This window comes from Hippocampus guttulatus, chromosome 19 (assembly GCF_054856545.1).
Source record: "Hippocampus guttulatus isolate MCC_2025c chromosome 19, RoL_Hgut_1.0, whole genome shotgun sequence".
NCBI lineage: Eukaryota > Metazoa > Chordata > Actinopteri > Syngnathiformes > Syngnathidae > Hippocampus > Hippocampus guttulatus.
Window position 1 is genome coordinate 3,017,262 of NC_141279.1, and position 14,459 is coordinate 3,031,720.

The 14,459-nt window shown below is 43.4% G+C and overlaps 2 protein-coding genes across 5 annotated transcripts in view; one reads left to right on the plus strand and one right to left on the minus strand.

Moving 5' to 3' along the window:
• The first annotated feature begins 81 nt into the window (after nucleotides 1-81).
• Nucleotides 82-2,238, plus strand: LOC147189552 (ankyrin repeat and SOCS box protein 12-like). Of its 2 annotated transcripts, none has more exons than XM_086099561.1 (3): nucleotides 82-129; nucleotides 702-1,469; nucleotides 1,762-2,238. In XM_086099561.1, exons 2-3 carry the CDS (start codon nucleotides 710-712, stop codon nucleotides 1,911-1,913), a joined length of 912 nt encoding a protein of 303 aa, XP_085955687.1. In that variant the 5' UTR covers nucleotides 82-129; nucleotides 702-709; the 3' UTR covers nucleotides 1,914-2,238. The 2 variants fall into 2 exon arrangements, with proteins under 2 accessions (XP_085955687.1, XP_085955688.1); XM_086099562.1 differs by having other exon boundaries at nucleotides 87-129; nucleotides 705-1,469.
• A 543-nt stretch (nucleotides 2,239-2,781) lies between these two features.
• Nucleotides 2,782-14,459, minus strand: part of slc39a11 (solute carrier family 39, member 11) — a 65,422-nt gene continuing 53,744 nt past the window's right edge. For all 3 annotated transcript variants that reach the window (XM_086139045.1, XM_086139046.1, XM_086139044.1), the window contains exons 6-10: nucleotides 10,227-10,385; nucleotides 6,513-6,582; nucleotides 5,381-5,479; nucleotides 5,122-5,280; nucleotides 2,782-4,992 (exon numbers count right to left, since the gene is read on the minus strand). In XM_086139045.1, coding sequence (XP_085995171.1) covers nucleotides 4,914-4,992; nucleotides 5,122-5,280; nucleotides 5,381-5,479; nucleotides 6,513-6,582; nucleotides 10,227-10,385 — 566 coding nt within the window. In that variant the 3' untranslated portion in view covers nucleotides 2,782-4,913. The remainder of the gene's footprint in view (nucleotides 4,993-5,121; nucleotides 5,281-5,380; nucleotides 5,480-6,512; nucleotides 6,583-10,226; nucleotides 10,386-14,459) is intronic.

The following is a 14,459-nucleotide window of genomic DNA, read 5'->3' on the forward strand; positions in this document are numbered from 1 at the left end:
TTAAGGATGTAATTCTACATGGAGACAGGAGGGGCAGTAATGTACACTTGGAACTGAATTTGAACGTCAAGGCAATCCCGACGAAAAGTAAACCAGGAAAAGTGGACGGCCTGTGGTGACACATCGCAGGTAAAACCTCGAAAAAAAACGATGCCTTTTCTGTTCAATGATCACATGTCAAAAGCAAAGATTAATTAAAACACAGTAAGACGAGCTTTTTTTTTTGTGACAGCGGGTTTTTTTCCCAAAAAATGAACGGAATGCACGATTCGTGGGTGGCAACTGTTTGTTTACATTTAGCTGCTAACGTTCGCTTTAGCTCAGGATCAGTCGTCGTGATTTCCGTGATCGTAAAGACTAATTAGAGAAGTAGATTTTGATCTAATTAATGGATGAGGCCCTTACTAAGATTTCAATTAGCCGCTGGGGTTAGCAACATTTACCGCGTTAGTAATTTAAAGTTTATTGTATTTAACCAGTTTCCTGATGGTACACTATTATGAACGTGTTTTAATATTTAAATAAATGTACGCCGATGGAGTACATGTCAAATTAAAAAATGTCACATACTATACAACGATCATCATCATGATTCATACCTCCCTGAGATCAGAAATTTGGATTCTTTTTCACGACTCACAAAGTGGTAGGTAGGTACCTTTCTGTGTTCCAGTTGACATCATCTTTGTGTGTCTTGCCAGTAGGTTCTATGCTGAAGTTGAGGACCACAGAAGAGGAAAGAAGTCGTGAGATCTCCCAGCTCCGCCAAGCAGCGTTGCAAAACAATGAACGACTCCTGGATGAGATGCTGTGCCAGGAAATCTACAAGAAGGTCATCAACTATCGAGGGGGCTGGGGCATCGCAAGCACGCCTCTACACGCCGCGGTGTCCAAGGGCCATCTCAGCTGCCTGCAGGTCCTGCTGACCCACGGCGCCTTTGTGGACTGCGTGGATGTCAAAGCCCAGACGCCGCTTTTCGCCGCAGTGCGTGGAAAGTACCTAGACTGCGTTTTAGCGCTTCTTCGGTCCGGCGCCGACCCCAACGGAAGCGCCTACAACATTTGCTCCCCCGTCCTGACCGCAGCTCGTGAGGGTGACGTCGAGATACTGCAGGAACTGCTCAAACACGGCGCCGAGGCCAACTCGCGCTCCAGAGTCCTGCTGTGGACCTCGAGCGCCAGGGTGTCGAGCGGCCCGCTCTACCTGGCGGCCGTGTACGGACACATTGAGTGCTTCAAACTTCTGCTCCTCTATGGTGCCGATCCGGATTACAACTGCGCCTATGCCAGACTGCTGAGCACCATCAAGCAGCCCAAAACAGTCCTGGAGATGTGTCTGAGGCACGGTTGCAGTGTTGAGTACATCCAGCTCCTCATCGACTTTGGCGCCAACGTCTACCTTCCCACGCTCATCATCGAAAAGTCCACCAAGCAGAACGAGGCCGTGGAGCTGCTTCTGCAGGAAAGAGGTATTGCGTTTATTGAGCGGGCCTGTGGGTTTTAATTATCCCACTGGCCGACAGCAGGTTGTCAGCCGTATTGTGGACTTTGCTTTGCTTTTAGGTTTCCTCATACATTCTCCAAAATTGTAAGTTCGCTTCATTAAAGACTAAAACTTTTACTGTGTATGTACAACGGCCAGCACTAGTTGTTTTCACAACTTTTTTTCCCAGAGGGATGCTGAATTATTAAATGTGCTATGGGTCATTAAAGATACTTACAGAAAGGAATTAACATCTTGCTTCATCTGCCGTTCCTCAGGAAATCCCAAGGCCTTGACTTCACTGTGCCGACTGGCGGTGCGGAGATACCTCAAAAAGATCAACAAGATGCACTGTATCGAGCAGTTGGACATGCCAACAAGTCTCATTAACTTCTTGCAGTACAAGCCGCTCCCAGTTATGATTCTCTAGCTACATGTTAAATCATGTGGGGTGGGAGGGTTGTGAATTGTTAAGTGTCTTGTTTTTTTGACCTCGTTCTACTCATGCTTTGTGATCACAAGTCTAACACATTAAACAAATCTGTGTGGCTTTGTATTTATTTATTCGGTTAGGCATCTCAGGTATGAGGTATTTGGAGCCACGATGAAAAGAAATTTACATTACGAAAATTAAGTGAGACTCACAGGATTTACAAGAATAAATACTATGTTTAAAAAGCCGTCTTATTTTACTGATGAAAGGTTGTGTTGTCAAAATTTGAGTTATTTCTACAATAAAGACATGACTGGCTCTGCTCATTTGGTTTAATTACCTTGTGAAATATTACAGCTTTAATTTCGACAGTGACTTTACCATATCTGAAAGAAGTACAACTTTTTTCTACGGAAAGTATGACAATACTTAAGATGCCTTTTTTTTTCAAAACTATATGCGACCTATGTCAGAACTAATCTTGTATTGTCATTGTTTTTCTAATATTGCCCCTTTGATACTTCTCAGCACATAGAAGATATTAAAAACGGAACTATTCTATCGAAACCGAATAAATGGCCTGTTGCACTTTGGCAAAATGAAAAAAAAACAACTTCAAGTGTGACACAGAAATAGTTTAAACCATTTACCGACAGTGTATGTAAAAAAAGGTTAAACAAAAAAACAAACATGTCAAGGATAAAATTACCAAAATCAGATAAACACGATGCAACGAAAATGGTTACTACTAATTTGCATATTTGAATGTGGGTGGTTGAGAGATTCATCGTAATGACGGCCTCTCTGATTAAATAAATGGATCGTGTACGATAAATCATCAATATATCATTCGTGTTGTGACTGGTTGCGTTGACGGAGCTGTTTATTTAAATAAACAATTCACATGTACAGTAAATCAACATCAACATTTTGTTTTTGACGGAACTGACCACTATGGCCGGCAGATGGCAGTAGAGCGACAGAAAAGAAGGCACGACTGTTTAATTGGGCTTGGCCAATTATTTTCATCAGTTTCATGTCGGAACAAGTCACATTTAACAAATGTGCACATTGCGGCATACCATAAAACAAAATAATGTGTTAAATATAAGACAAAGATCAAATTGTTCAAGTCCAATATATCCCAGAGTTCAAGTATTGCCACTATGAGGTACTCGCAACAAAACTGGAAGCTCAAACTAAAACGAAACAAAGTTGACAGTAATTTAACGTGTAAAATTGGACAACTTCGATCATCAAAGTCAATTGGAGATTGTTAAAAAGCTAGACTTTTAAATTATGCTTTTCCATCTGAAAATACATTTACAGTTAGTTCCTGATGTATTTGGACAGCGACAGCGGATTTATGATGTTGCCTCTAGACACAACCATATATACTATTTACAAACTATGGACATTTTATGCAAAATATCTACTGTTATTTTTGGGACCTCCAGAAAGCCACATAATTGTGAATACGCAGGTATGCATAATTCTTTAACACCCAGATAAAAAGCTTTGCAGTCAATGACTTCCTGAAATCTGGAGATGACAACAAACATTCTCGATAGAGATCATTCGCCAGCCACCTTCACTTGCAGTTTGATTGTGTTTTTGTCTCCCGTAAGCGAAAAGCATGCTTGACTGGGTTGAGATCAAGTGCTATATCTAAGTGCTAGGAAGTTTTTAGTTCCCATTATTAAAAAAAAAAAAAAAAAAAAAAAAACTCGAGTTGTTTCAGTGAAATGTAATTGATAGTGACTGGGACTGCATATCCAAAGCATACCACATCATCGTGGTATGATGTGGACATTTATAGTTACGTGCGGAACAGACTCAGTGGGGTTTATTGATGATGTGGCTGCTGACAATCAATTGCGAGGAGTATAGATCTACACCCTCTGTTCACACTGAGCCAATCGCAACTTGACAGGAAGATAAATGACCCGAAATATGCTGAGAAAGCAACTTGTATAAATAAATGTCCAAAAGCCAATGTGCTGGTTATATAATAGCAAAAATCATTGAAAAAAAAAAATACTGTCCAAATGCTTCTGGACCTAACTGTACAGAAATGATGTTGTGGGGGAAAAAAAAAAGTTATTATCGCAGTGTAAATACTCATGCGGATAAAATTGTTGGTACGTCTTGAGAATGAAAGAAAAACCCAAAGTGAATCTGACAATAGTTATTATAATGTTTCAAAATGAAAAGTAAATACTGCAAATCGAGGCCACAATCTGGGAGGTTTGGCTCCAGCGCCACGAATCTTAAATAACGGAATAACATATGCAACTATCGTCAACGGAACATCAAGCTGCCTGGAGATGTCGAATAAAAGCTTTAGCTTTAATGTGCTCGTCTTTCTAATCTGCTGAGACAACTCCTTTGCTTCTTCTGGTCCGCGTTTAGCGTGGTGCACGGCTTGTCACCAAACAGCACCGTGAATCCCCCTCACCCTTTCAAAAAGCCAAGCGACTGACGACAAGTTTGGAGACATCTGTGAAGCTAATTCGAGGGCACACCGTGGATGAACAGGTCAAAATCGTCAACTTCCCGAGTTTTTGATAAACAATTCCGTTGGACCGCAACACAAAGCCAATCGCCGATTTTCACTGATGAATAAATGTTTTTGTCAGATTCAAGTTATTTCTTTCACTAACAGAGAGGGAACAACAATCGTGTCCACGTGTGTGCGTCATCATTGCATAACATTGGTTGTGATTCAACAATGTGCAACGTAATCACAGTGACGTTAATTGGTTTGCTTAAGATAACAGAAACTATCCTTCATGTGCTGTACAGTATAGGGTGATGTCACATTCTTTTGACTGCTATGGCAACGGGTTGCACTGAGGGAAAATGGCCAATTACAGTATTTACATCCCAACAAAAATGTGACTTGGTCCCCTTCTTTGACACTGAGGTCAGGTATGTTGTGGTAATGATGGCTATGGGGGGGCTGTTTGTCGGCGTGGTGCCGGTCGCCATGGTGATTCAGCCTAGCCCCACGTCTAGTGACATCATTACGATAAAGCCCAAGATTGAGGTCCAGGAGGCCAGCTTCCCGTTCCCACTACGGACAACAAGAGTGGGAATGCAATATGAATCAGAATACCATGTTGAGGCTAGTAGGGCCGCGCTGAGCTGACTTCCCCTTTAAATCCACATTTGATTACCAAAACCAGCATCTTAAATCTCTCACCTGACTTGAGCCTCGGGTATGATGTCATCCACCACCACGTAAACCATCGCCCCGGCGGCGAACGCCAAGGCGTATGGCAGCAGAGGTTCGGCCAACACCACGGCGACGGCGCCCAGCATCCCAGCGATGGGTTCCACCATGCCGCTGAGCTGACCATACCTAAGATGGAGACCGGAAACAGATGCAATGAATGAAAGCTCATTGTCTGGCTCCGTTTTGAGTGTGCTCATGACTCCTGAAGAAGGTGTGTGTTTTTCACCAAAAAGCTGTCCACGTTGAGACGCCCGAGCCTCGAAGTGGCAAGCTTACTGCAAGGCCTTCTGGGAAATTCTGGATGCCGATACCAACAGCCAAATTCCTGCAGGCAATGGGAAAGTGGAGATAATCATTCATTCATTCATTTTCCGATCCGCTTATCCTAACAAGGGTCGGGTCGCGGGGGGTGCTGAGCCAATCCTAGCTGTCTTCGGGCAGTAGGCGAGGGACACCCTGAACCGCTTGCCAGCCAATCGCAGGGCACACAGAGATGAACAACCATCCGCACTCACACTCACCCCTCGGGACAATTTGGAGTGTTCAATCAGCCTGCCATGCATGTTTTTGTAATGTGGGAGGAAACCGGAATACCCGGAGAAAACCCACGCAGGGCCGGGGAGAACATGCAAACTCCACACAGGGAAAGCCAGAGCTGGAATTGAACCCAGTACCACTGGACTGTGAGGTCGACGCGCGAACCACTGGACCACTGGGCCGGAGATAATCAGATTTATTTTTTTTCCAGTCTAATCTACTATTCGATGCCATAGCAGTTTCTTTTGTAACCATGAGGCTACTGGATTGAACAAGCAGAGTACGTCATGGTCCAGAATGACGGGGTTGAAAAGCGCAATGAAGAATTTTTTTTTCTTCACTGTCGCAAACTATTCATTAATTATTTTTAAATTTCGTACACGTATCTGTATTGAAAAGTATCAATGCAATCACCTTAACTGACAACAAGTTGTGCAAGGGCAAAATACCAAAATGTAATAAAATTAAGAAATTAGCAATTAACCCATTCACTCCCAAAGACGTTTTTAAACATCTTTTCAGACTTGGCTGGTACTGAATGAGTTAAGAAATTAGCAAAGAACGGACAAACTTTATTAGTTATTGGCTTGCATAAGATATGTTTTCAAATGTATGGAACTCAAGTAAAAAGTCATCCGACAAATAAATACTCCCTTACAGATACCTGGAAACATCAACTTTACTGGACTCTTCTATTGACGCCACATGCTGAAGAGTTCAATTCTTTGACGCTTGCCAACCCGAGAGACGCCGATTTCACACGATTCGAAGGAATTCAAGTTTCGAGGTGACAATTGTATTTGTTCACGAAACGGTCTTACCTGGCACTCTCAAGCGTAGCAGATGAAGTCTTCCCAATGGCCCCGAATCCAACTCCCACAGCTAAGCCCTCTGCAGAAAAGATCACCTTGAGTGTGACATATGGTATGTGTCGCCTGGGCCTCCTTTTAATTTAATTACAATTTCTATCACCGTGGCACGAGGAAATATTCAAAAACAAGCATACAGCAGGAGGGTGACTTACTAATTTAAAAAATTATATATACAGTATATATGCATGCTAATGAGCCAGGAATTAATTAGTGTGCACGGATATCTTAATCCATGCACTTGAGCAATTTTATTTTATTTTTTTACGCATTCCCCCTATGAGCTGTCACTGGAGAAGGAAAACTATTTATGGCATTTAAGGATCTGAACCTGCGGGCGCTTGAGCCACAGAAAATAAAATCCTATTCATGACACAGACAGATGCTTCACGAGAACGAGGATGGATGTTTAATTTCAGTCATGGAATATATTGCGATGTGGCCCACAGGGTGTTGTTAAGTCATCAGCTTCATGTGATCGGACAATATAAATTGTGCACACTTTGAAAGGCGGCCATGTGAGGGTTCTTATATCGACCCTTTCAGGGACAGCGGTTACGACAGTGAGGTTGTCATTATTTATGCATGATAGAGTTAAAATGAGAGATTTTTAGAAGTTTATTTTTGGCTGTTGTTAGCGGGACCAATGCAAGTGAAAATGTCAGCACAATGGAATTTTTAGGTGTTTTTTTTTTTAAGGCACAGATAATACTTTAAGTCTTTTTTTCTGAGTGCAATTGACATGGTGGAGAAGCAAATCCGTCCTGCTTTGAGTGACTTGCAGTGCAGCAAGTCAGCAAATAAGACCTCGCGTCATGGCTCACAAGAGCTTGGGGTAAGTACAGACACGGCAGATTTAACAGTCTTCATCGAACGCCCTCTTGTTCTTGCCGAGATGTTCCTGTGACTACAAATGACACATGAGGAGGCTGCAGCCCGCCGAAAGGAGCCAATAGTCTATTTAGGGGAGTGAAAATTGACAATGTGACCTCGTGGTGCAAAACTTACAACAGTAGCAACTTGCACAAAAAAAAATAATAAATAAATAAAAACAAAACTAAATTTTGCAGATGATAGTAGTAGTATTGTTTTTATATCGACCACAGTTTGGGAACAAATGGGTTAGTACGTACGGTTTACGGCCTTTACTGCCCTCCATAAGTATTGGGAACTCTGGTTAAGATGTGTTGGTTTGCTTCTAATAAATTCATAAATTTTTGAAAATAATTTAGGATAAAAAAAAGATGAATCTCCACCCATTAATTCTGGACCAAATCTGGATGCTGATTAAAATGTTTTGAAACATTTAGTATGCAACGTTTGTCGTTGCAATGCCAAGTTATTCGAAAACATTCCCACCAACGTTTGCAAGTTTGTTGCATTCGTGCGGTCCCAAAATAATAATAAAACAGAAGGGAAGAAGGATTCACGGAGTTCAAAGGCTTGAGTACAGCAAAGGATCCATGCTGAAATTATTAATGCAGCGTCCATTCAGCCGAAAGCTACAGGTGAAAGAAAAAGCAAAGTCGAGACTCAAAAGGAGCCAAATGAAAGATGAAAGCATCTGTGCACAGGCAACTTGTTGGGGAGACATCAGGATCCTCATCCGTGTGCAGCCGCAGCTATCCAAGAGCCTGAAGGGCCTCTTCATCATCATCTAACGACACATTGGCTCCAATCTATTCCCCACTGTCCATACATGCAGACATAATGAAGAACCCTTCTGGGCGGGGTCAGGGAGCAAGCACTCTTCACTCGCACTCAATTCTCGGGATCCGTCTGAAATGCCACAGGGCCCTCGAAACTCTATTTGCACTTTTACACTAAGTTTGACGATACATTAACAAGCTTTAGTGTCTGCCGTTATACTGAACATATCTTTTTTTTTTTTTAATCTGATCTCTAAAGTTGAATGGCCCTGAAGGAATACTAGTCAAACGTGCAAATCTAAAGTCGTAACACCTCATAGTTGACTTCCAGCGGAAGGAAGCATCTTAAGGTGAAAGTAATAAAATAATGATGATGACCACAGAGCTGTACAGAAACTTGGCACAGCTTAGCATAGTCGGCTTTGTCACTTAAATCAGTCCTGTTGTCAGATATGATCCGAATTTCCTAGTACAAATGGAAAACAGTCGGAGGAAGCCAAGCGAAGTACTTATGCAAATTAGAGGCCGGCCATCGTCAAGGGACACGTTATCTTGATGTGAGAGTGTCCGCAGCCAGGTTGCCACTGCAAATGTGAATCTTTTCTCAATTGCCTTATCTGGCTGAGTAAAGGTAAAATAAATAAAAACTGATTGCGAAAACATATTTTGTAATTGTAATAAAAAATATCAATATTATCGATCTAGTGTTTCCTTCTGATAGATTGGAAGGGCATTTAGGCCTCACTGTCGCTCATACAAAGCAGCAAACCTCTCCTCCGACTGTTGCTTGTCACTGCTTAGTTCACACTTCCGCACCTCGCCTACATTCCCGTCTGACAATGCGTTTGAACAAATCTGTCAGGAAAAGGGGTTCAAGAATCTGACGGGAGGGAAAAAAAGGCTTTATTCTGAACATGTGCCCCTGTATGTAAAATCATCATCACATGACCACAGAGTAAGGCATGTACCGCCGCATCAAATGAATCACTCTCTTTCCTGCCAGCTTGAAGCCACTCAGCGGGGCAGTGAAAACATCATTTGCATCAAGAAAGAAAAAAAAAAAAAGTACTTAACTCATTCACTCCCAAAGACGTTTTTAAACGTCTTTCAGACTTGGTCCAGAATTGGCTGGTACTAAATGAGTTAAAATAGTGGTAGGTGCGTTGTGAAATGACAGCTGCAAGAGGTCCGCCCCTGAAGTCTGCCTTACGTGCGATTGTGTTGTTTCAGTGCACTTAAAATCCATGTCTAGAGTCGAGTTACTTTTTTCGAAATATCGATTTGTGGATTTGTCTTAAGGTTGCTGATTTCTAACGCAGCGTGGAGAAAAATAACGTCACAGATCACATTTGCAAACAGACTTTCATGTCCTATCCCAGGGGTCAGCAACCCAAAATGTTGAAAGAGCCATATAAGACAAAAAAACAAAAAACAAATATGTATGGAGCCACAAAAAAATAAAAGCCTTCTATAAAACTTACAATGAAGGAAACACATGCTGTATCTATGTAGGAGACTGGACTGTCTCAGAATTGTTTATGTTATTCATTCCTTTCTTGTGTGTTCACAAACGGCCCATAGAATTTATTTTGTGATTTCCTTGCTTGATTTTTTTTGTTTGTTTGTTTTGGTGCATTATTTTCGCTTTTCTTAGTGTCAGGGAAGTGATCATGAATTTCCATTTTTTCGGACGCCGTCTTTGAACGCCCCTCGAGTCGAACGAGAAGAGAGAAGGCACGGAGTCTGACGCAGACGTGTCTGTGTTTGTCGAGACTGTTAAAAGCATTAATAAAGTGTACGTTTAAAAAAAACAGCAACACCACAGATCTCCTTTTTCGGAGCTGCAACATACACTGTATCTATATCTATTTGAGCTATATTAGCCTCCAATCAAAATCTTTTTCCATTTTCATTTTTATAAAGCTCCAAGGAGCCACTAGATGTCGCTAAAGAGCCGCATGCGGCTCTGGAGCCGCGTGTTGCCGACCCCCGTCCTATCCGAACGGTTTGTTCTCACCTGGAATGTTGTGAATAGTGATGGCGAGGATGAGGAGAAGGATGCGTCTCCATCTGCTTCCCGAATGGCCAGTCAGTTCCGGATGTGCGCTTCCTGTTTCTTGGTCATCCGAGCTACCCCAATGAGAGACTCTCTTCCTCGGAAGTTGAAGGCCCTCCTCTGTTTTAATGGGGAACACCAAAAAAAGAGAATAAAAACAAACCATGAAATCAACAACAACAAACAATCGGAGGCGATCTCAAGGGTGAAAAAGGAAGAACGTATATTGAAGATATGCATTGGTGCATTGGTGCCTTCCCTATCTTCCAAAAATGATGATAGGAGGCTCTGATCACTTGTAGAATAATCAAAATAAGCAACATTGGGCGGTCTTATTTCTGTAACGTTGGCACAAAAAATAAAAATAAATAAAACAGAGGGCAGCTCAAATTACAAACAATGCAAACACTATTGGCAATCTATTTAAAACGGAAAGGAAATGCACAGACATGCGTCGCTGCTTTTAACACTTGAATTCTAAGCTTTGGTCATGCTGCTTTACACACTCCATTTCTTTAGAGATACCGCCACAAATTCCCGACGAAGCCTTAATTCGGTATGCAGTCAAAATGTTCGCCCACCCCGAAGGAATCAAACTCATTCTATGAGCAAATACTGCCAAGCAGCCGCCTGTTAGAGTAGCAACCTGTCATTTTGTATCCAATCTCGTTTCGAAGATTGTGAAGAGCTAAAAGACCTGGATGTGCTTTGAGCTCTTCACAATCTTGTCTGCCCATCAAAAACAAAGACGATCTGCGTCAGCTTTGTACCCGGAGCTCCCACCTTGTAGCTCACAAGTTGCCGCGTGTACGCAATTTCCATATTCATTGTCGATCCAGCTCTTGTTTGACAGCATGACGATAGCAACAGTGCAACGTCAAGTCTCATCCTTGATCAATTTCATATCCTGTTCAGTGAGGCGTAACGCACGGGTGGCAGGATTGACATTCGTGTCATCAATCGGGGCGTTGTCCTTTCTGCGCTTGTTCCTTGTGGCACAAATAATCCAGTTCCCAGCAACATAGGTTTACATATTTCCATTCAAATCTATTTGATGGCAAAATGACCTTTTTGGATCGCAACCCGAGAAGCCCGGTATCAATCATGTCAAAAGAAAACAGATTGCGGGGAGGGGGGGGGGGGGGGGGGTTAGGTCAGCAGAGCTACCAAAACCAGAATAAAAGATGTATTCATTCCAGATTTGTTTTGACAACCACCATTCATCACATCTTATCAAGAAGTGGATCAGTGCACATCGGCAACTGATAAAAAGAGCCTGCCGGTCAAAGACGGACACAAAGAGGCACGGTTATACGCCGCTACAGCTCGTATATTATTCCAAAATGGAAAGTCAATAGACGCTGCAGTCGTCACGTGAGCATTCGTGCATATCGGGCTCTATAGCGTCCTCTTATTGGAAACATTCTTTTGAACAGGAAGAGTCAAGAGCTATGCCACGGGGATTCTTGTTGCACTTTGGGAAGCTTGGAATTTTGATTTTGTGAAAAAGAACCAAATTCAAAGTGGGGGAAAGTTAGGATCAACAAAGTTTTCTTGTTTTGGTTAAATTTAGCTGTTCCCCCAGAAGTATAAAGTGGTACCTCTACTTACAAAATTAATTGGTTCTGGAAGAAATTTCTGAAGTAGAAATTTTGTTAAGTAGAGACGTGTTTTCCATGTAAATGCCCTAATCCGTTCCAAGAGCCCCCAAAATTCTTATAACAATGTTTTCTAAAGCATAAAAATGCATCAAGCTATGTAACAAATAAATGTTACAATTAGATTATTGCACAATAAATGAGAGTTGTGCATGATGTAAAAAACATGAAACATAAAAATGATGGCCATTTAACTTTTTTGCCCTCTCTAGTTCATGTTCTCTCTCAGAAGTGGTTTTTGCAAACAACTGATCCTTTTCTCAGCTTTTAACAATCCTTTGAAAATATCCAAGGCAAATATCAGCATAGTGAGCGATCGCCCACTTTTTCAGAAAGTCTGACAACGTGCTCAGGGCATGTGCAATTGGGAGGACATGCCGGAGGGCCTAACGTCAGTCTCCTCCCGGTAATGGTGAACCTTGCTTTGTTCACCAAGTGACTGTCGGGTTGGAAGGGAGAAAAAAAAAAAAAACCAGGGGTCGACCCCAAACTGTTCCCACAATGGTGCAAAAGTACAACTGTCTTGGTGAGCTGAAGAAATAAGATTTAGTGGGAAACTAATGGGTCTAGCCCAGTCACGCAACAGTGAGAAATACGAAAAGAGACAAAAGGAATGGAGATGAGCCAAAGTCTGAGTAAGCGTTTCTGATCAACTGTGCAAGGGCAAAGCAGCAAAGCCACTGGCAACTACTTCTTTGCATTAAAAATCCACAAATTGAGTGTTGCTTTCGGAAAGACAAAGGAGCCCTGCTCCTGTTCGGATAGGAAGCTCAGCTGGGTAAAGTTTGGCCCATGCTGTAGCTGAAGGGTCATTTGTTCCCATTGGTCTCTTTTATTAGTCCCAACTGTTTTGTTTTTTTAAACTACTGTGCATCTCCATCCAAAGTCACACAATGGGGTATGTACATTTTTATTCTGATAGCTACCGTTTTAAAAGGAACCTCAACTGCAATGTTCGCTCTAGACAATTAATTTTGTTGTGAGTAACATGATACGATATTTGTAAAACATAATTTCCACTTTAATGCATTTTTTAGAAACTTTGAATTTTGCCGATACGCCGCCATTGTTTACGTCGCAATGCATTCTGAGGAGTGACGCATCATGGTTGGGTGCTTTTGTTTTTCGCATTGAATTTGGCTTTTTTTTTTAACATCGTTTATAGCGAGACGCACACGTGAGCTCCTTCATAAGATGAAGCCGATGAAAGGCCTTAAAAGTGCCTGAGCTAAAATGACGAGAGCATCGCCGCTGGTTTTGTAGAGGTCAGTGGCGATATTTTTTGAGACACCTTTGCTGTCATGGTTAGGGGTTCTTGTAAAACCCAACAGCATAATCGCTCGGGAAGCAGTCACACGAATGAAACATGTATTCTGATTATTCCACTTCTATGATCCCTCCCTCTCCGGGAGCCGTCACCTTACCGTGGTGGAGGGGTTTGTGTGTCCCAATGATCCTAGGAGCTAAGTTGTCTGGGGCTTTATGCCCCTGGCAGGGTCACCCATGGCAAACAGGTCCTAGGTGAGGGACCAGACAAAGCACGGCTCACAAAACCCCTTATGACAGACAAAATCGATGGCACTCAGTTTCCCTTGCCCGGACGCGGGTCACCGGGGCCCCCCTCTGGAGCCAGGCCTGGAGGTGGGGCTCGTTGGCGAGCGCCTGGTGGCCGGGCCTACACCCATGGGGCCCGGCCGGGCTCAGCCCGAAGAGGCAACGTGGGTCCTCCTTCTCATGGTCTCACCACCCGTGGGAGGGGTCGAAGGGGTCGGGTGCAATGCGAGCTGGGCGGCAGCCAAAGGCGGGGACCCTGGCGGTCCGATCCTCGGCTGCAGAAGCTAGCTCTTGGGACATGGAATGTCACCTCTCTGGCAGGGAAGGAGCCCGAGCTGGTGTGTGAGGTAGAGAAGTTCCGACTGGATATAGTCGGACTTGCCTCCACACACAGCCTGGGTTCTGGTACTAGTTCTCTCGAGAGGGGTTGGACTCTCTTCCACTCTGGAGTTGCTCATGGTGAGAGGCGCAGAGCAGGTGTGGGCATACTCATTGCACCCCGGCTCAGTGCCTGTACATTGGGGTTCACACCGGTAGACGAGAGGGTTGCTTCCCTCCGCCTTCGGGTGGGGGGACGGGTCCTGACTGTTGTTTGTGCATATGCACCAAACGGCAGCTCAGCATACCCACCCTTTTTGGAGTCCTTGGAGGGTGTGCTGGAGAGTACTCCTGCTGGGGACTCCCTTGTTCTGCTGGGGGACTTCAATGCTCACGTGGGCAATGACAGTGAGACCTGGAGGGGCGTGATTGGGAGGAACGGCCCCCCCGATCAGAACTCGAGTGGTGTTTTGTTATTGGACTTCTGTGCTCGTCACGGACTGTCCATAACGAACACCTTGTTCAAACATAAGGGTGTCCATATGTGCACTTGGCACCAGGACACCCTGGGCCGTAGTTCGATGATCGACCTTGTGGTTGTATCATCGGATTTGCGGCCGCATGTTTTGGACACTCGGGTGAAGAGAGGGGCGGAGCTGTCAAC